This window comes from Pollicipes pollicipes, unplaced genomic scaffold, assembly GCF_011947565.3.
Source record: "Pollicipes pollicipes isolate AB1234 unplaced genomic scaffold, Ppol_2.1 Scaffold_6686;HRSCAF=7923_pilon_pilon_pilon, whole genome shotgun sequence".
In the NCBI taxonomy this organism is placed as follows: domain Eukaryota; kingdom Metazoa; phylum Arthropoda; class Thecostraca; order Pollicipedomorpha; family Pollicipedidae; genus Pollicipes; species Pollicipes pollicipes.
Genome location: NW_023596921.1, coordinates 18,838,367 through 18,860,866, shown reverse-complemented (window position 1 = coordinate 18,860,866; position 22,500 = coordinate 18,838,367). Strand labels below are relative to the sequence as shown.

Sequence of the window (22,500 nt, the reverse complement as noted above, 5' to 3'; positions counted from 1 at the left end):
AAGCGCCAGGTAAGCTAGGAAGGTTCCCCGGGGAGCTTCCCTGGGACTCCATGCAAGGTCTCAATAGCAAACCCTAGAAAACTGCAAGTCCTCAGGTAAGCCGAGGTTCCATAAATTTCCCTCCTAATTTTAACAGAAAATTTGCCTTTGAACCCTACCAAGTACTATTTGAGCACCAAGGAAGGTGCATACTACATAATTAGCCAGCCACCATCATCTATGTGACCGACGGTCTAACAGCAATATCAGCACAACAGGCAGTTAACTGAGGTAAGCAAGGCACTGATTAATTTAAAATTGTCTTTAAACTACGTACCACACGATCACTTGCAATCTCGTCGCAAAGCAAATTATACCTGACAAAGCAGTCAAACATCGATCCTCTTGTTTCATAACCGCTACTTTCGCCAGCTCTCGTAACGAGGTACCGTAAGATACACACAAAGTTTTCTCCGCTTCATCTGCAGTCGATCGCATTATTGGAGCTACCTTTTCACTTTCCTCAGAGATCGATTGAAAACGTGACCCACCTAGGTAGTTTACGATCTGGCCACTATCGGGCGATGGTGGCCAGCGCAGACGCGCAGGGGCGGAGGTAGGCCCAGGCTGCTTTGGAGAGTGGAATTAAGAGGAGTTTTAGGCAACACATTTTGCTGGTCAACTACTACGGAAGACAATCTGAGGATTTAGTTGGGCACTAAGGAAAAACATTCTATGAAACGAATTTTATCGCACTACTACACCTGCCAGTAAGACGAACCTGGAATCGCCCATGAGGGGTCACCTAGATAGCTCAGACGAGCTGTGCGCTGTGAACAGGGCCACTGTTATCTTGTCGAACACAGCGGCGAGCTCTTATGCTCCTCAGCTCTGCAGGCTCGCGTTCGCAGTTCGCACCTGAGCCCTCTGCTGACATGTAGTTGATGCCATTAGAGCCGGCGCCCTGGTGATTGGAATCTTGCCCTGATGAGAGTGTCAGTCCGCCTCACGAATCTCAGCAGTGTTTTCAAACATCTCCCTGCTTTGTCGTGAAATCGTGACCAAGTTTCCATACCATCTGGGGCATTTATTGGTCGTGTTTGGACAGAAAAAAACGTGTCTCTAGCTTTTTCTGCTTTCTGGGTAGAGACGTTTTTCAAGACCCGGCACGGCAAACCCACGGCCGGCGGAGCAACACGGTAGTGTTTGCTATCCTGATTTGAATCGAATATTATAGAACAGATTTGAAATGAAACCTTCATTTGAAATGAAACTTTCCAAATAGCTTATGTGTAAGACTGTTTGTAAACCGAAACCCTGCATCTATGTTCGATCGGTGCTGGCCGTCGTTCTCCGCGTGATCCGTGATCACGCGGAGAACGCCTGTCGCCGCAGCTGGGCGACGCTGGACAACGGACGAATCCGCCCATCAAGTGCGACGGGAATGATGCTGCTACGTTCGCGAAGCCCTCGCATGATAAGCACTTGCTCAAACATACAACAGCAGAAAACAAGCCCATGTACTCAACAACGTCAAAGGGAATAAGCCTGTATGAGTTGCATGCTGTGACGCTACGCGGTTTTATCGCTGTTGACGTATAAACCCGAAACAGGCTTGATATTTGGAACGATCGACGCATAACCTGGCATAGATGGATCAACTGGCGACCTAGGAACACAAAGCTTGAAATCGATCGCGAGTTCGCGGTGATACCAAGCCATTCGTTTTCACGCCGCTCCGTGTTCCTTGGTTTGGAAATAGTACGGAGGGAGGGATCTCATCGACCGCCCCGCACCAGCCCTCATTCTGAGAAGCGGCGTACCGGAGAGGGTTGAGACCGGTGCTTTCTTTGCGAATTGGCTGCCAGAGTCACGCCAGGGTTGCACACCGAGGCCCTTCACCGCGCAGCTGATCCGCCCTTTCCCTGTGTTGTTGCCGGGGTGGGCCGCTGACACCTCTAGCGCACTGTATTGGGCGAGTTGTAGGTGGGGGAGTCCGGGGTCGTAAGTAAAAGGAGGCAACGCTGCTAAGGGATGAAGCTGGCGGTTTGCCTTTCATAGGCGATACCGCTGAACCCGAAGAAGAAGCCTTCACGAAATCGCCGGTCCTTTACCGGGAGTAGTATTAAAGGTTCGCATACGATCCGTAGAGGACGGCTTCTTTACAGTGGTGCACTCGAGTACATCTTGCTTCATTGTGGGATTGTGTTACCCGGTGGCAGTCACGACAGATGTCGTTGAGGCGGTGCGCTCGTTTTTTGGGTGAGAAAGGCAAACGGGATGGGTAGGACCTGACCGCTGCAGGCAAGGTGTGCTGGTGTGAGAATGTGCTGGGATGGTGTCATCCTGCCATTGTTGTTTATTACAATTGATTGTTAATTCGCGGGTATGACAAGCCAACATGTATGATTGCCTCGCTCAGTAAAGAACAAATAGAAATATTTCGCAACCGAGACCATTCGCGCTGTTTTAAATGCCGTCATCATTGTCCAGTTGGGATGCAGCTACGCTGCTCATCTTTACCCGGCTGCATTGCTAAGCCACGAGGAGGCTCGGAAAGAAGGGGAGATGACACGAAGATAAATGGTTCAAAAACCTTATGGTCAGGTTACATAGCTAGAAAATTGCAACGTTGCGTCGTAGTGCTTGCTTCTGACCACGCTTCCCACCCAACCAACGCACATAAGCTGGAGAGATAAATACAAGGGGAAAATGGTCAGAACAACGCGTCGAATGAGCGCAGTACTTATGTGTTCTTAACCGTCCATCGGATCACGAACTAACGGTGCACCGTAAGCAAGCATATATATATATATATATATATATATATATATATGCGATGGCGACATTTGAATGCATCTCATCCTCTTCTTTGACACTCATCTTCATCTTTCTCGTGCCCTCATGATACGCCCCATCCTCAAGGGGCGCATCACTCATATTCCCTCAGAATAATTGAGTTGCCGAAGTTTCAGTAGTCCGGGCGCGAGTTAGTGTTCATCCCACCCGACCACCTGCAGCTGAGCGGCCTGGCAGGCCCAGGAGGTGTCAGTTCTAACTGTAGCAGACCGGCTACCCACCGTGAAATGACTTACCGCAGGAGAACGCAAACAAAGTCAGTACGAAGAGACAGACGAACTTCATGATGTCGAGCACCATTCTGGAGAGGGTCACCTGCAGCGGCCCCAGATGAGGGTTTATCGAGAAAATGTACACGAGCTTCAAAGAACTGCAACAGAAGCGACCACGCAACGTTAAACAGCGCCAAGTTGCTGAACATTGGGGAGGCATGGTTACCTAATTTAGCTCGGTTCGCAAAGCATTTCGTGATGGCCGTGTGCGCAGCACGTGAAGTATGCGCTCGCAGTTGACATCTTGTCACAGCTCATTGAAAAGCAACGAACCCGAACCGCAGACACAGCTGTAAATTTCCCGACGACGTGAAACGACGACGAACAACTGTAACACTATCCGTGTTACACCCATCCTGAAATGCAGACTTTCAAGCGCACGAGCTGGACGGCAAAGAAGGTCAGTCATCACTCGAAAGGCAAACTTAAAAGTTGATCAGTGAAAATGGGGATCACATACGAGCAGAATACTCAGCACGCATGAGTTTCGCACTCAAACCACCTAGCATATTTGACTGTCAAATGCAACAGCGGCAACGGTAGGGATATGCAGACCGAGAAGTTGCCCCCTATTTGGAAAAAAAACAACATTAAGTTGGTAGCATAGCATTTGCGCGGAAAAGGCGAAATCAAAGTCAGGTTTGCCCACCTCCGTAATCATCTTTCCGCAGACCGCAGGGACGTGGGTGTTCCCAAAAACTAGCCAGCTGAACAGTATGGGATACAGTTCGTCATGCTTTCCAATTAAGCCACTGCCACACTTTCAGAGCTGTGTGTGGGCCCTAATCCGCGCCCTCATGCCCAGTTGCATGGACCTTTGCCATTGGGCGCCGCGTGCCGCTCACCTAAATATGTTGGCCGCGCCGAACAGGCCTTCGGCAATCAGCATCGGGTCCCAGGCGTCCCAGCACTCGCGCGGCAGATTGGCTGTGCCCGTGTTCTCCGCCAGCTCCTTCTGGACCTGGGTAGCGGCGATGGGGTGCTGACGTCAACAGTGACGTCACAGGCACAGGCACAGCCGGCGGCGGCGGCGGGCGTCCGGCTGCCTGGCTCCTCGTTGTATGCAACTTACTTCTATGCCAGTTCTGTCAGCTAAATGGTGGCGAGGCAGATGGGTAGAAAGTGCCATAGCACGATGAAAAATTGTTTCCTTCGTGTTATTCATGGTGTCCACCAGAGGACTGCATTCCTTCACGCCTATAACGTAACCATCTTGTATTGATCAAGTACGCCATGGTTCCACTATGACAGTTTTGGTCTTCGAGAGGATAATTCAAGTCACCACGCTATACCAACATCGAGTCACATCAAGTCCTGTACCCAAGTGCAAGCTCAAACAACAGGTCCCGTGTTGGGAATAACTCTCGCCGGCCTTGGCGTCAGCGACAGCTGCCGCGTGCACTTGTCGGCTGGCTCGGACGTGCCTGTCGGAGGCCTGAGCGTACCTGTCGGGGGGCTCGACCGTACCTGTCGGAGGCCTGAGCGTACATATCGGAGGCCTTGAGCATACCTGTCGGAGGGATCCAGCGTACCTATCGGAGGGCTCGACCGTACCTGTCGGAGGGCCCGTCCGTACCTATCGGAGGGCTCGACCGTACCTTCGGAGGGCTCCAGCGTACATGCGGGAGTCCTGTGCGTACCTGCCGTCTGTAAGGCCTTGAGGGTACCTGTCGGAGGGCTCGAGCGTACCTGTCGGAGGGCTCGAACGTACCTGTCGGAGGGCTCGAACGTGCCTGTCGGAGGGCTCGAACGTACCTGTCGGAAGGCGACTACGCGCAGGGCGATGGTGGCCACGTACAGCGCGTTGGTGACAAAATCGATCACATTCCAGAGGTCGCTGGCGTATTCCTGAAGGCCTATGTCCCACAACTGCTTGATCTCGCTCCATATCAGGCCTATGGGAGGTCAGGAGGCCATCGAGGGGTCAGACGAGACTGAGTTTGCCGCCGAATCATGCCAATGACATGCCACCGCACCCTGACGCCACGCCGGCTGATGGAACCAATTAGCGATCACGGAAGACTCCGGTAGTAGGCTCGGCACGGACCTAGCCGGGTGACGTATGTGTTGTTCCATGACATGCATGCGGACAACAAAACATCTCCTTCGGGGGACATGTGATGATAGTTTTCGTTTCTGCGCTGCCCCAAATCTTAACCTAGGTATCGATGTGGATTTACAGGATGGTTAATTAACATTACATAACTACATTACATTTAAAATTCGGAACTACATCTGCAGTAGCGTAAGGAACGGAAGCATGTTTCCGTGGTATATGCCCACAGTTCACTGCCAGAAAGGTAGACGCAATGAATGCAATTGGTAGATAACGGATCGGAACGGCGTTAGACCGAGCGTAGGTAATACGCATGATGTGCATGGCGAAACACGTCAGATGTGTGCATGTACCCTTACCACCTAATGGAATTCAGACATTTGATTAGCAGGCTTTAATCAGTGCTGGATTGCCAAAGAAACAGCTGTTTTTTCTGCAAGCACATCGACACAAGTAACAGCAGCAAAAAGTTGAATGCTTTGGCACCTGACCCTAGTTCACATGCTGTGAGCCACGACAGCTTTCTAAAATCCCAGTCAGCTGTTAAATGCTGCGGAGTGTGCGCAAGGTGCATCTTAATGGATTTTCGGTGTCGCTTAACCTGATTTCACTTTCCGCGGGGTCAAAATTCGTTATGTCCTTGAATTCAGCATATTTGCTTTTGGACAACGATAAGAGCGCTGTCCAGGAGGTGAAGTGGTAGTTGAGCTCAAAAGCCTCTCTGGAGTATTTAAGCCCGCATCAGATCTCTCAGCACCATTCTAGTGCCTTACTAATGATGTCACATACTGTGCCCGCTTCCTGATCGCAAGAAAGCAAAAAATCGCATCTAATGCAGTTAGCAGTGTCCTTACAAATAAGATGTTCAATGCCCGCAGGACCGTATTTGCTTCATGTAGTTTTAAGCTCGTGACAACTTAATGACGTCCTCACAAGTTTCTTGGCGCATCTCGGGCAACTACAGCCTCCCGACGAGACTATGGTGGCGGGAGAGGTATGGCGGCGGAAGACGCTACGGTGACGTACAGTCTGACGTCAGCACTGGGTCCCATCTATCGCCCAACGGATCCAATCACTTTCTTTCATCTGCTGAAAGCAGCTCGCCGATCTGAATTCCGATAACCCGTGCCCAGGCAGACAGTAATGCGAGAAGTGTTGAATATGCCGTTTATGGGGACTCCATTCATTTATTCCACGGTTATGTTCGCGGGTCTGCAGTTATAAACGCAGGAAGTCTGAGGTAACTATATTTTTGAATGGTAATAAAGCTACATAAAAAGAGATCGGACGGTTCCCGGTTCATTTAATGTTAAATGTATCGCAGTGATACCTTGAAGAAACATAGGTCTAGGGTTAATGTGTAAGACGGCTTTCCTATCATAACATCAGAGGCGGATCAAGAGAGGGGGCCACGGGGCCATGGTCCCCTTGGGCCCCGAAGGGGTCCTATTGGCTCCGAGGGGCCCCATAGCACCGGCCGAACAGGTGCAGTTATATTAAACACAAAATGCAACAAAACTGTGTATTTCTGGCCTTTCAGGCGACTAAGAACAGTTGTAAGCGAAAGTAAAGGGCCTGTGAGAAGTCAAAAAAAAATTATTCCATGGTTGGAAAAGTTGTTAGCTGGAAATTTTAAGCCGTATTACACTGTCTAGGGACCCCATCTTGTTGCCGTGGAACCTATATGCCCACTTCCGGATCATTTCAATCGTTAAGGAGCATTCCACGTTGCCCTTCATCTCTTTGCATTTGCTCATTTGCTCCAAGGGCCCTGCGCTGTTGTTGGGACCCTTTCTGTTAGCGTGCCGGAGCACTCTTGTCAATCATGGGCCTTTCAACGGATTCTTTCCATTCGCCAGAAAGGCTCTGTGAGTTATAGCCGGGGTCTCAGATCTTAACCTGACGGGATATTCTCGGTTGCTCAGGGGCGTGGGTCTCGGGACCTGGGACCTTTACGTGGGTCTCGGGACCTGGGACCTTTACGTGGGTCTCGGTTAACCTACCGACACACTTGCAATATGCTCATGATCCCTCCACATAGGTCTAGGACGTTTCCAATTCTCTTCCACTTGCTTGCTTAGGATTGGGATCGCTCTCACTTGCTTAATTCTCTCTCACTTACACTCTCGTCGGGAGCCCATCTGATGGCCTGCTTGGGCACACTCAGTCGTTCGGGGACCATCCAGACTGGGTCTTAGGTACTTCTTTTCTGAATAGGGGGCCCTACGCTCTTGTGGGAGCCTATCTGATAACCTGCTCGGGCACATTGGTCGTTCGGGGTCTCTCTACATTGGGCCTTGTGAACGTAATATTTGACTGGGGCCCTACGCGCTTGTCGGGGAGCCCATTCTGTTCGCCTCCCCGGCCACGCTGGATTGCCTAGGGGCCGTACACGTTGGTTCTTGGTGTTTGAATTTAGGGCCTCTGCTCCTATCGGGGTCATCTGATAACCTGTTCGGGTACACCCCATCTTTCGGGGGCCCTCCGCGCCGGGTTTTGGGTGCTTCTTATTTGAATGGAGGGTCTTACGCCCCTGTCGAGGCCCCTTCTTATAAGATCCTCGGGCCCATTCGATTGTAGGGACAACATCTGGTTTTGGATACGTCCTTTTTTAATGGAGGGCCCTCTGCTCTTTTACCCTCGATTATTCGGGGCTCTCTGCATCGTGTCGTGAATATTTCATATTTGGACGGAAGTCCTAAGCTCTTAGCGGGGCCCCATCTGTTAACCTGCTCGGGCCTACTCGAATATCCGGGGACCCCCCACATTGTGTCTTGGCCACTTTCCATCTCAATGGAGGGCCCTACGCACTCTTCGGGACCCCATCTGTCGCTTCGGTCACACTGGATTGTTCGGGGGCCCAATAGATTGGGTCTTGGTATTTGAGTTCAGGGCCCTATACTCCTGTCTGGCACCTCATAATCTGCTCGGGTATACCCCATCTTTTGGGGGCCCTGCAAACTGGGTTTTGAGTACTTCTGATTTCAATGGACTGCCCTACGCTTTTGTCAGGCCTCTTCTGATAAGCTGCTCGGGAATATTCCATCATTCTGGGGCCATTTACATAAGGTCTTCGATGCTTCCCATTTGAATAGAGGACCCTATGCTCTTGTTGGTAGCCCCACTTGTTTACCTGCTAGGGCACACTCGATCAATCGGGAGCCCTCTACATTCGGTCTTGGGTGATTCCTATTTGAATGGAGGACACTACGCTCTTGACGGGGGGCCTATGTATTAACCTGCTCTGACGCACTGAATCATTCGGGGGTCCCCTGCAGTAGATCTTGAATACTTCCTATTTGAATGGAGGGCCCTAAGCTCTTTTTGGGAACCTTATCTGTTAACCTGTTCGGACACATTCGATCATTCGGGGCCCTGTACATCGGGTTTGAGCACTTCCTATTTGAATGGAGGGCCCTACGCTCTTGACGGTTGCCCTATATGTTAACCTGCCCGGGCACATTCGATCGTTCAGAGTCCTACACATACATTTTGAGTATTTCTTATTTGAATTTACTCCCCTATGCTCTTGGCAAGCGCCATCTATTCAGCTGCTCGGGCCGGCGGCGGATGCAGGGGGTCAGGGGGGGGGGAGGCACAGGACCATGTCCCATGGACCATGCCGAGGTGACCTAAAGGCTCCAAAGGGGCCCCATAACCGGCCGGACGGACGCAGGTTTCTTACAACAAAAACACAACAAAATTAGGTGCCTTTGGGCCTACAGACGGCCAAGAACCATGGTTAACAAAACTGAGAGGTTTATGAGCAAACAAAGTTTATTCATTCTTCACTGATTGAAAAAGTGTTGTTTTTCGAGGACATTTTTGGGCTCATTACCCTGTCTAAACATATTACGCCGTTGGTTGCCTGGCCCTGTATGTCCACTTGCCGGGCCCATCCGATCGCTAAGAAGCTTTCCACGGCGCCCTTGATCTCTGTATTTTTTTCATAGGGCCCAACGTGCTGTTGGGACGCTATCTGCCTCCATGCCTGAAAACTGTTCATCCATCAGGTTTTCCTCCAAGGATTCCTCCCATTCGCCCGAAAGGCTCTACACACTTTTCTCAGAGGCCCCATATCCCAGGGCACACTCAGTTGTTAAGGGGCCCTTCATAAAAGTATCGGGTTCTTTCTGCTTGCTTGGAGGGCCTTGTACTGTTGCTAGGGCTCTTATAAGGCAAGGCACGGAGACACTCGATGCTCAGGGGTCCTCTATTTTGATCGAGGGCTCTCTCCCTTTGGTCTCATTTACGGAGGACTCTTCACTTCTATTGAGGCTTATGTTATTAACCAGCCCGTGCACTCTTGATCAAACAGGGGTATTAACTTATGGTCTTGGATAATTCCCATTTGCTTAGAGGGTCCTGTTCTTTGGCCGGGGCCTTATATGTCAGCCTGCTGAGGAACTACCGATCGTTTAGGGGCCCACCACGTTGGTCTTGGGTTCTTCTTGCTTGCTCTGAGGACCCTATACTTGTTGACGGGAGCCACTGTGTTGGCCTCCTGCGGCAGCCATGATCGCTCATGTTCCCTCCCTTTTGACTTTGGTGCTTTTGTCTTAGAGCAGCAGTCGAATATGCGCTGATGAATTTTCACGCGCGATTGCCGAACGTACCGTTATGTGCCGCCGACGTTATACGCGTCATTTCCATTGGCTATTGAGTATGCCAACTTGCTACACTAGTGCATCACATTCTTAACATGTTTTGAATGATAGGAAATGTACTCCTTTATAACAAAGGAAGAATTCTACATTAGTCATCAGCCATCAGCACAGCCGGCTGGCCGTAAATACACTGAGTTAGGAATTAAATACATGCTTGGTATAATGGTTGTTAGCAGCCAACTCAAAATTAGTTTGCCTCTTGTCCCGAAACACTTAGCACCAAACTCACAGCATTTAAAACAACCTGTAGAAAATGAGTGAGCTTTATGTAAGATGGGTTTTCGTATTTATTAGACAAATAAAAAGGTAGATGCATATATATATATATATATATATATATATACACACACATCTATATATATATATATATATATATATATATATATATACACATATATTACATACAACTTGCCTTAAATGTGGCATGCCTAATGACTGAAATGCAAGGATATTTTTCGGAGGGGGTTCCAAACTCCAGGGGGCCCCACAATGTTCCGTGCCCCCCCCCCCATTGACGAAATACAGGATCCGCCCCTGCATAACATTGCGACACTAATGTTCGTAGAGATGGTCAGAAAGAACACAATTAGTAAGGCCACCATCGCATGAAATACGAATCCAAACAGATTGTGTCTAAGCCATCCCTGGCCAATTCATGTCAATTTATTGAAACGAGGGCCGGGCGCTCCCGCAATCTGTTCATAACTTCCTCGCAATGGTCTCACGTTGGCAACCCGACAGAAGGTGCCCCCCCCCCCCCCCCATCCCCTAGTGGACGTCCCGTCGCCCCTCACCTGCAACCCAGGCCAGGATGAGCCACTCCACCAGGCTGGGTGGCGCGCCGCGTTTGGTGGTGACGTCCGTGGCGATCCAGCCACGTGCCACGTGCGCCATGCCGAACCAATCCAGCACCACTGTTTCAATACGCTGCGACGCCAGAATGAGCAATACTGCGAACACGCCAGGATGAGCAATACTGTGAACACGCCAGGATGAGCAACACTGCGAGCACGCCAAGGATGGGCAACATTGCGAACACGCCGGGATGAGCGACACTGCGAACACGCCAGAATGGCCAAAACTGCGAACATGCCAGGATGGACAACACTGCGAACACGCCAGGATGGGCAACACTGCGAACAAGCCGCGGCGCGGGCACCGCGTAGGCCTTCACCGCGGGATGAGAGGGCTTGGAAGCAGCGCAGTTGGGTGATAACTAGAGAACGGCAAAGGTCAGTCAAAGGGGCGGTGGAACGCACTGCCCTCTGAGGGTAATTTGTCATATGCAGTTGCTCGCATATTCCAGAAACAAAGGCATCATATGTCATGCGGTCGTTTACGCTTTATAGACTCCGAATCTAAACGGGCGATATTGAATCGGCTGAAAATGAGTGCTTACATACTCTCAAATAGGGTGCGATAGGGCACGACACAATATTGGATCAGGCAGTGCGCAATGCAATGGTGGACCAGCTCGAACACAGGCAATCATGCAACACGGCGTGCGTCATTAATGGAGCGCAAGGATGCGTGACGCAATGATTGCTAACTGCATCCTTTTGATGGATGGCACACACATACACTATGCAGATCAGAAACTAGAGTAGAGCCGCATTGTCATTATTAGATTGCATCAAGGCGCCGGCGTGAATGGAAAAAATGTCTTTATAATCTATAATATATACAAGTCCCAACGAGCAGCCGATCTTATAAAAAAGAAAGTCGTATAAACGCATTTTCGTCTTTCCATCAACCTCTGTACCGAAATAGTGCAAAGCTCAGGCAAAATACAAGCGGTACGTTTCGCGCTATGAAAGATGCGCTCAAGCAAACTCCAAAAACTGTGGAAGAGAAAGAACGTCCAGAGCCTGAAAACAACAGCCGTTGGTCGGCGCGCGCTGCCACTCACCCAGGAATGTCAGGTAGGAGGCGGAGTGGCAGATGAACTTGATGAACGGCTTGCGCATTGTCTGGCCCACCCGACTGTGCGGGGCCGTGATGTAGCAGAAGGAGAAGAGCGGAAACAGGATCCCGATTCGAATCACCTCGATCATCTGCAGGAACATATTTTTCCGACGGAAGCCGGGCAGACCCTCGTACCAGATGGAGGCCAGCAGCTGCTGCACGTTCGGGTGGGCTACGAACTGGAAAGATAACGCGGCCGCGACATTAGTACCGAGTGGCGCATCCGCGTCGGTCGACGCAGCGGGCCGAAGACGGCGACGTTTTGGGTGGCCACTGTCAGAGGCTGTACGGCAAGCAGGCGTGGGATACTGCGCCGTGGAGCCCCCACCGGAAGTTTGCCGTGGAGCACCGTCTGGCCGACCGCTGACGGTACATTCCGCGGTTCTTCAGACGAAATCTGAGGCGCACCAGACGAGCAGTAACAAACCTTTCATAGCTTGTTGAACTCCAGCATAATGGTTGGAATCAATAAACCAGCCAGCGAGCCCACATGCGCCAGACAGAATCGGTCTGACGAGATTTATCGTGACAATTCGTGGCGGTGCAATTCTTTTTTACTCACTTTTCACTTTGCTTTTATGCCACTATCACTTCATCAATCTGTGCCCAAAACAAGGGCATGCGCCATCAGTTTGAACGAAATGTAGCTTTATTCTACAACGCTAAGCCATAATTTTACGGAAGGATTGAAACGAGGCATTAGCACGACTGACGCACTGGCTGTTTTTACTATCGTCCTCGCCTGGTGTGATATTATGTAATAAACTTTTCGGCCTAATAATTATCAGGCCACCGTTAGGTGTTATTGGGAACGATTTTGCCGCTTAGTCAGCTTGGTAGAACGCCAAATTCGCAATCAGAATGTTCCTGTTCCATCTCCAGCCATTTCATGGAGAAAATTCGGGTTGTGATGCATACATGATTTACATAGAACACCATCCAGCCCTTTTCAGAACTAAGTAAGGCTGGTGATGGCAGGAGAATCAGAAGAATTGACTGTTCGAGTTCTTGTGTACATGCTAACACTCAATGACGATAGATCTGACGATTATTTCATCCTTCATTGTTAAGTCCATTACAGTGGCTGACGCTAGAAATATAATGACATCATGCATTTGCTGATGAGGCCCACGCTGGAAGAAAATCTTTTATCATAGTCAATATCAATCAATAATAGATATCAAGTCTCCAGATAGTCACATGTGGCAAGACAAAAACAAGTTTAAAAGGCTTCCAGCGTTGCTTCTTCAAGTTAAAATGACCTGATCCACGTTGACCTCCTTATTCATCAGGTTTTCTATAAGTGGCCTCAATACCACAATGAATCAGCGTTCACATGAGAGTCTTTGTTCTTTTAACTGACAGGACTTGGAAACACAATAGCGATGGTAATAGATGAGCGGATTCATTCAGCATCTATCCCGACATTCACGATCTCAATTAGCGGCTGCATGAAAAGCGTTCGCCGATAGTGCCGATTTACGAGCGCCACTCGTGATAAATAACCGCCTTCGCCCGTGGCGGCGGCGTCCTTGGTTAACTTGTTGAGGCCGGGAGGTCGGCCGTGCGCGCTCGTGCCGCTCCGCTCGTCTGCGGCGTGCGTCGACCGACCGGCGAGCGACCAAATCAGAGCGCAGGGACCACGAACGGCCATTCAGCATCCGACGCCGGGCGATTATGGGGGAGGGCCGCGCCCGGCGTGACGCGCATTCGGAGGTCGGCCGGTGGCGGTGTGAGACGCGCGCCGTCACCGGCCGAGCCAGGCCGGGCTGTGCGGGCGATGCTCTGTCCGAACTCCTGCTGGGACATGAACGGATACCTGGAGGTGCGTGGGAGGTAGGGGGCGCCAGCCCAGGAGGGCCCGTGGCCCGGGGCCAGGGGCCTCTCGTTTGGCCCGAATCTTTGCACCGAGAGGGCTCCCGGCAGAAATTTTTAAACATCGCGTTGTAGCGTGCTCGCCGAGCCCAGGGCTCCTCCCTTTAGAACATCATGACTGCGATCCTGGCCGACAGCATCAACAATCAAGTGAAAAGTGCAAGACACAGCTGATGCTGCGTACAGCCTGGGTGGTGGTAGCAGCAGTGGCCACGGCTGCATCTTCAGTTTGCTGTGCGTCGTCTCCACGAAGGCTTTGCTCAGAGAGCGGTTGCTCCTCTCCCGCGACTCCGAGCACCGGTCAGCGTGGACTGCGCTGACCGACTCCAAACACCGGTCAGCTTGGACCGGCGCTGACCGACTCCGCACACCGGTCAGCATGGACCGGCGCTGACCGACCCTCCGAACACCAGTCAGCGTAGACCGGCGGCTGACCGACTCCGAACACGGTGCTGACCTACTCCAAAACACCGGTCAGCGTGGACTGGGGCCGCTGACCGACTCCCAACACCGGTCAGCGTGGACCAGCACTGACCGACTCCCAAACACCGGTCAGCGTGGACTGACGTGACCGACTCGAACGCCGGTCAGCATGACTGACGCTGACCGACTCCGAACAACCAGTCAGCGTGGACTGGTGTTGGCCGAATTCGCCCAGTGCAACTGACGGCGGGCCTCGAAGCCCTCTCTGTCTCGATCTACGTACCTGCAAGCGGACTCCCGCCAGTGGCAACAGCTGGCGTCACATCTCCCGCGACCGCCGCTTTGCGCCGACATGTCCGCCGCCTGTCCGACAGCCGCCGCGACAGCGGATCGCATGGCGCCAGCTGTTTGTCGTCTCGGAGGCCGGCGCCGGTCCGGTGTCGGGTTGCCGCCGACCAGCGGGCGACTCCCATCGCTTTAGTTTACGGCCGGCGGGGGGCGGCTTTACGACAGACGGCAGCGCTGCGCCGCGCTGAATCGCTGGGGAAAACGCGACGCGCCACGTGCCATTGTCGCCACGGGACCCGCACTGGCCTTCGCCGCGTTTTATCCGCGTTTTGTAGTGCGATTCGTGCATTATGCAAACGCCGTTAGGATAAGATGACCCGAATTTGTTCGAAAGCGAGAGTAAACGTGGTGTATTGAGCCACAGAAAACCGCTGAGCATTGTTAGGCCTAATGTATTGATAGCAAAAAAAGTTGAAGATAGAAAAGCACGGCTTTTATGATGGTTCTTTAGCTACTCTTAGTCGCTTCAGGCTAAGATTTCCCCAGTTAAGCCTTCGCGCCACACGGACGAACATGTGACGAAAAATGCATCATAGAATTGAAAGCAATAGCACCATACCACAACGAACATCTTGTATCTGCCTATGCAATAACGAAGATATGATAAATAGCTAAGATATACATTTTATGAAACTATGTTTACGATTGGTCAGCATCATATTGATTTCCATGTTTTTCGCCATATTCTATTTTTCCGTGAGCACGTGGAAATGCAAGCCGCTTTAAAATCCTTCCCGGTGGTGATAGAGAGCTACTTCCTACTTAATTCCCACCAACAACAAGTGCTTGTTATTCACAAGTCCTCATTCGCTGGACCTTACATTGGTGAGGCCCTAAGGTCTTCCTTGCGAGCTTTGTTGCAAAATATCACAACTGGGATTTCAACACGATTGAAACGTAACGTGCCCCTGGTCATCATGCCTCTTCCAGTTGCAAGATCTAACTTTGGCAAATGCCTCGCCAATTCGCATAGTGTTCGTGAATTCGCCAATTCGGTGGTCCAGCGAAAGACGAACAGCCATCCTGGATCGACCAGTTTCGACCAATAGAACACCGCACGCCGCGGCGTCAATCAGGCCAGCTGCCAGACAGGAGTCGGCGCGCCTGTGTTTTTCGCGGCGAAGTGGAGAAAACCTGGCGTCGACTTTGTGTGACGTGTGAGAGTGAGGCTGTTGATGCCAATTCGGCTTCAAAGCGAGTTTAAAACGAACCGAGACGCCGTCGGAACGGAGTCTTTCCAGTTGTTGGGTGAGAATCGTTGTGAGCTGAGTGATACTGCTTGCCTGGCGTGCTCCCCGTCTCTGATATTGGATTGAATGCCCGAACTGCATCAGTCAGTGGCCTGCCCGGCAGCGTCCGACCGCAAAACTTCTGTGGGATACTGCGGCACAGTATTCCCCCCCCCCCCCCCCTGTCGGGAGTACAGCCTCTGACAGCGGTATCCCCAATTTGCTGCCGATCCTATTCGTGTCTAAGATGGCAATGGAATGACTCATTCTAACTCATTGTGGCTCGTGTTCGTTGACAACATCACAAGCGAAAAAACAGGTGGATTGAAAATCAGCCGATCTGCTCCTCGCAAAACGTGCGTGGCATTACGCGTATGGTGACCGCCTAAAAAAGAGTCCTAATGTACAGAAAGAAAACGTCACCTCGCCCCCTGAGCTGTCGCTGGCTGGAGCTGTCCCCAAGCCCTACAATCTCAATGTGACTTTTGCAATTTTCGCAACATAAAAAACAACCCCGCTTCTCTCCAGTTGATGAAGATTTCATGACCCCACGACGCGACCATCGCTGCTGTCTCCCCGCCCCCCCCCCCCCCCCCCCCCCGAGTGGCGCCGTGCCGCCAGCCGCTGGCAGCCTGCTTCTGCTGGTCGCGGCGCCAGACCGTATGAACAATCACAGACGGCGGACGTCATCTGCCGCCGCGAAATAATTGATCGGCGCCCGGAATCGCGGCGTCATTTGGCTCGGGCAGCCGGCCATTTGTCCGGTCCGAGAGGACTAATCTGAGATCCGCCCCGGTGGCCGCATTCAATTGCCGGCTCGACACCATCAATCCCACGCCATTGATTGTCTGTCGTGGACGGCGAACGAGCGAGGACCCTTGCAGAACCCGCGGCGCGGGCCAACCTGGCGGGCACTTGGGAGTGGAGGGCATCTGCAGACTCCGCCGAGCGAAGGGCCGCCATGACGAGTGGTCGGACTCAGGCATGTGATGGCTAGCCGGTCATGAATGTTGGTGAGGCTTGATGAACCTCAAGGGAAAGATATGCTCTTATAATGCGTACGCGATGCCCCCAAACACGAATTGCACATTGCTTGAATTCCATCAATGTAGTTTTTACGGGTCCACATTTAGGCGTAGCAGCGTACAGTTGAGCATCATGAACGGGAGCAAGGGCATCCTATGGTCTGTTTGACATCCTTTTCATTTATCTAGCACCTCACAGCGTTGGATTCTGGCTGAACGAGTACGATCCTGCCACGGCGGTCATGGATGGCCGACTGCTTCGATCCCTGACCCGATGGCCTTCAGACAAGTTAGGACTTCAATCAGTTCCCCTGGCAACGCCGTGCAACGTCTAGTGCCCCCGGGATAGCTCCGAACCGCAAATTTGGTGGGCAATAACTTTGGCGATCAGCCCGTCCTCAGTTGCCTGGTCTCAGTGCGCAGAAGTGAAAGCATCGCGATGCTTTGTCATCGACGCCGGGGATATTTTCCCCTGGCAAAATACATATAGGGTTCAATCAGACGTCATGTGCTTGCGCACGGTTCTTGAAGGCCTTCGCTTAGCAAGACGGAAAGACTAAGAAACCACTTCCAGATTCCGTGTGATGTTTTCCAGAGGCGCAGCCAAGGCGAAAGTTCGTGGAGCTTCAGTCCACCTCCCCCTTTCCCACCTACGTTCGTCAGAATCGAGCGCCGCTTTTCACCCACAACACTGCATTCGTTTTTTAGCCGTTTTCACGACGAATTAATCTACTGAAAATTTTAAAAAGTTCTGAAAATGGTTCTATAAAGTCTACGCATAAACTTAGCACTCTGACAACAACACATTGTTTTAATGCAATTCCATTAGCATGCAATAGGTAAACAACATTTACCAAACTAAGAATAGTTTGTTATGTTAAGCGGGACCCTTTATAGCCATTTCTTCAGCCCATGCCGTAAGTTCACCGAACTTCTAGGAAAATACTAGGTCTGGCAATCAGCAATGTGCATCGGTTGAAGGCCTCGAATGGCGACTGCCCCATTTTTGTTCACATCGGTGCTGTGTGGAGCAAGGCGGGCTTTAAGGATCATTTCATTCAAGAATCATTCATCTTGCATCTGTTCGGAATACGAAGGTCATGTGACTGGGCTTAAAACTCTGCCCTAAAAGCCTAGCGCCTCCCCGTCGTCCTCAGCCGTGGTATACTCTCGTCACAAATTATGGCAGCACCCCTGGGTGAGTATGTCATGGACCTTTGCGGCGCACTCTGGTGGTGAGACTGTATGGCGTCGCCTGTCGTTCACTACGACAGGAAGGGTGGGCACCGCGGAAAGTCATCCCTTAAACCTCCAGTTCCCTAGATGCGTAGCTTAAACACGGCAATACCGCCATCCTGTCGCTGAATGTGTGGGGCAATCGAACGTGAAAGAGAACTCACGCACCAGCGGGCGAGACTGGCTGCGTGGCGAGGCCGGCATAGATGGCCGCTATCACAGCCCCCGCCAGACCGTGATAGCAGCGTATCTCAAATCCATCCCGCAGCAGCCACGCAGCATGGCCGCGCCAGTGCGGCACCTTCATTTTCGCGCCATCACCACCCAGGCCATTATATTTCCGCGCCATCCCCATCCAGACCACTATATTTCCGCGCCATCACCACCCAGACCACTACATTTCTACGCCAACCCTCCCCCCACGTTCCCGCGCCATCACCACCTAGACCACTATATTTCCGCGCCCGTCACCCCCCAGACCGCCACATTCCGGCGCCATCACCACCCAGACCACTACATTTCCGCGCCATCACCATCCAGACAACTATATTTCCGCGCCATCACCACCCAGACCACTACACGGAGAGCGCAGCACTCGGCCGCCGAGACGCCCGACACCCGGCGGACTCACCTTCTTCTGTTTATACTTGATGGCCAACTTGAGCCGGCTGAGGTGCATGCGCTCGCCGTGCTCGAAGGCCGGCCCGCTGGGGTCGTGGTTGAGCAGCACCTCCAGCTCGTACGAGCTGCGCGTGTGGTCCAGCAGCGCCGTGGCGAAGTCCTGACAGCGTTTCCGCAGCTCCTGAGGCGCGAGGCAGGCGGTGAGCGGCGACCTGAGATATGTGGCCCTTTAGCGGGGGCTCGACACTTGCGGCCCTCTAGAACTACCCTTGACCCCATCCTCCAGTGTTTGTCTAAGCCCTTCGATGTGTGGAACAAAATCACAATAAGTTGCTTAAGAAAACGCAAGAAAACAGGCAAAGATTACATGTTTTGGGAAATGTAATCGACTGCGCTTCAAGCAATTGCATAAGGCTCCGCTTATGTGAACAGCAGCAGGCATTGAGGTATCGAGGAAGCGTTCCGTGGACGCATGTGGATATTTGGGGAGAAGCGCTGGTTGCTTTCTCGTTTGTTTGTTTTTTTTTAATTTTAGAGCATTAACAGTCCACAGGCAAAAGCCCAGTTGCGGAAGCAGTTCGATTTTACAAACAAGTGCCGACAACAGCAATTCTTAACACGAGATCCCCGTTCAAACCTTCAGAAAATCAAGGGGGTTCGTTTGGGTGATCACAATGAGAGGGTGAGACCAGAACATATTTCCGACGTCCGACGTTAGCTCTACTACGCAAACTTCAGTTTCGGTACACCATGCTTGTGTAAAACTTCCACATTTAGAGTGCCTATCATTTGTAACTACATTTCACGCGAAGGTCCTACCCGACGCGACGTTCGTTAAAAGCAAGATCCACTTAACAAAGGCAAAGCAAGTCTCATTAAAGCCACACAATTCCGAAAATCACTTTCCTGCAAGTTGAGCTAATTTAAACCCATTTCTGAGAACTATCTGCAATTACGCAGGTGGCCGTTGTTGAATCCCGGCGAACTTCAACAGATTACCGGACAGCCGACGGCAGCAGGCGGCATATAACGTACTGACCAGGCTCTTGCTTAATCGGCTGGCTCAAATGGCATTCAGCGTCTTACCCCACCGCCCTGCGGTCCGCACACAGCTAATTTACGGCGGGTCCAACAACCCGAAGCGGCGCTGGTCGGGCCTGGGCGCCTCTCCAGCCGGCTAGCGCGGCCGGGGTAACACATCAGGCTAACGAGCTGCCGAGCTTCGCGGGAAGCCATTTTGTTCGCCAGAGCGAGGGTCTTCTGTAAGCAAACGAGCTGTAGCGGCAAAGAGGAGCCGCCTCGTCAACACCATAATGGGGAGTCGGTTCATACAGGTTCTCATGTCTGAATCGCGCATATGAGCCACGATGAGGTCGTCAAAGCAGATCGTGAGGCATGCCCACACGTCGAGAAACATTTATATAGGTCTAGTAAAACCCCCAATCACGAAACCCAAAGTCAGTTGTTGAAAGGGAAAAGCGCGGGCGCACATAGGCCCTACAGAATGTGCTGTATGAAGTATCAGCCATGGATTTGGGGATAGATGTAGATTATGTATCATATATATATATATATATATATATATATATATATATACACATATATATATATGTATATATAGTAGCTGTATTTTTCTGTGAGTACTAGTTTCATAAAATGGTAAAATAGAATACATACATACATGCATACATTCACACACCACATACACACCACACACACACACACACACACAACACACACACACACACACACTACACACACACCTATATATATATTAATATATATATATATATATATATATATATATATATATATATATAGGTGTGTGTGTGTGTGTGTGTGTGTGTGTGTGTGTGTGTGTGTGTGTGTGTGTGTGTGGTGTGTGTGTGTGTGTGTGTGTGTGTGTGTGGTGTGGTGTGTGTGTGTGGTGTGTGTGTGTGTGTTGTGGTGTGGGTTGTGGTTGTGTGGTGTGGTGTGTGATGTGGTTGTGTGTGTGTGTGTGTGTACACCCTTGTATCATGTCCCTAATGTAACGCTTGGTATTTATTGGCAACATCCTTTTTTGTAATGCACAATCCAACAAAGCGCTTGTTGGCAATCTCTGTTTCAGGTGGAAAAGACACAGCACTGAAACACTAAATTTGGGAGGAAATATTTCAACACCCTTGTACGGCTGCGATAGATCCTCGTTATAAGCGGGTGATATGTTGCAAATTAGTTTAACACTAACCCCCGACAAAGCGCAGCACTTCATGCAACTTATTACGCAGAGCTCTCGCAACATCACTCAAAAAGATAGCAGGGACGGCTTGTTTTGAGGCTATGGATTGTGAGCGACGATAAATATGTTGTGCCAGAAAGCCCACTGGCCAGGACAAGCCAGACTATTGCAATTTAGTCGGCCGTATCGTGGACGTCGGGACAAATTTCCCACATGAAGACACTTAAATACAGCCTTGCCGCTGGCAGTTAGTGCAGTGATTGATAGCCAGACCGGCCATAGTCCTTGACATTTCTTTCTTAGGTCGCCGTCTGGCCGTATCTTACAGCTGTGTTCACCGGTTTGCCCAGATTGTTCAGCCGAGAAATCCGCATGACGCCGGCAAATCGGTGGCCATGCGACACTGTCCAGAACTGGCGACAGCCAGTCTGGTCATGCAGCCGCCGTCTCAGGCGTCTGTTGCGGGTCGGCTGCTCCTATCCGGTACTCCTACCGGGTCGCCACAATGACCTCGGCTCTAGAGGTGACAGGAAAACCGCACATGTGATGGCCGCCGTGTGGTCCCAATGTCATTAGGGGATGGTAAACTGCCCAACCTGGATTGTTTCCGCCACTTGCACCGCCTACTCTGCGACCGGGTCGTACTACAACGCAGTGGTCCCGCAGGAATTGACGTCATGAATCGGCGAAACACGCTGGTGGTGCCACCGCGAGGAACGACGTCACGCGCCATCGGTCGGCGCAGGAAGTAGTTGGTGACGTGGCGGCGCCTCTCTGACCTGCTCGGTCTTGGATTGACCTGGACACTGACTGACCTGATGGTGGATCCTGACCCGGTAGTGGACCTAACCTGACCTGGACACTGGCTGGCCTGCCAGCAGATCCTGACCTGACCCGGACATTGAATGCCCTGATAAAGGATCCTGACCTGACCCGGACACTGACTGACCTGGTAGTCGGTCTTGAACTCGTGCTCCAGCACGCTCAGCCGCCGCAGTTCCCAGCTCAGCTCGAACGCCTGCAGGATCGGGTCCTTGCTGCTGAGCGCAATCAGCGACGGACTGGCCAGTGCCCGATACGAGTTGATGCGCGAGCGGCTGTGACGCAGCGAGTCCTCCCCGTGTGACGTCATACATTCCTCGCAGCCGCACCTGGCGAGCAGAGGGGCCCTGTAAGTCAGGTGGCCCGCATTGCCGCGCCTGTCGTGGGATGAAGTCAGGTAGTCCGCTGCTGCCACACCCTTGAAAGAGATGCAGCATGATACACTCCTGCAGCAGCACTTGTCACGCAGGGTGCGTGGCGTCCCACGCATCTGACCTCGTGTCATATCTTCCAGTATCACCCAACCAAGAGCGGATTGGTTAAAATACAGTGCCTGCCTGGGAGTGGTTTCCCATAATAGGAGAGCATTACGATACACTTAAGCGAGCTAAAATACGGATCAAACCTGGTAACACCACATACCTGTTTCTCTCTGTTGACATTGGATTGTGATCGCCGCCGGGTATCAAAGGAAGAGGTCTAAACCTGCTTTGAGCCATATGGCTCAAAGTAGGTTTATGAGTGTGTCCGAAAGATGGAGCTGATGCTAGAGATGGTTGGATGCAGAACACACATTGGTTGCTCCTCTAGGTGCGGGGTATCCGGAGTAGGCTGCCTCTGTGGGTGTGTATGCTGTCGTCACCAACAATTTGAAGGACGTGAGCCAATAAAAATTTTCAGGA

The 22,500-nt window shown here is 51.5% G+C and overlaps 1 protein-coding gene across 1 annotated transcript in view; it reads right to left on the bottom strand.

Annotated features, from left to right (window-relative positions):
• LOC119107998 (transient receptor potential-gamma protein-like) overlaps nt 1–22,260 on the bottom strand; it is a 44,278-nt gene extending 22,018 nt beyond the window's left edge. The window contains 8 exon segments of the mRNA XM_037231584.1: nt 3,071–3,208; nt 3,956–4,071; nt 4,866–5,005; nt 10,628–10,783; nt 11,743–11,977; nt 18,566–18,736; nt 21,726–21,927; nt 22,241–22,260. Of these exon segments, the coding sequence (XP_037087479.1) occupies nt 3,071–3,208; nt 3,956–4,071; nt 4,866–5,005; nt 10,628–10,783; nt 11,743–11,977; nt 18,566–18,736; nt 21,726–21,927; nt 22,241–22,260 (1,178 nt within the window).
• Nucleotides 22,261–22,500: the final 240 nt, after the last annotated feature.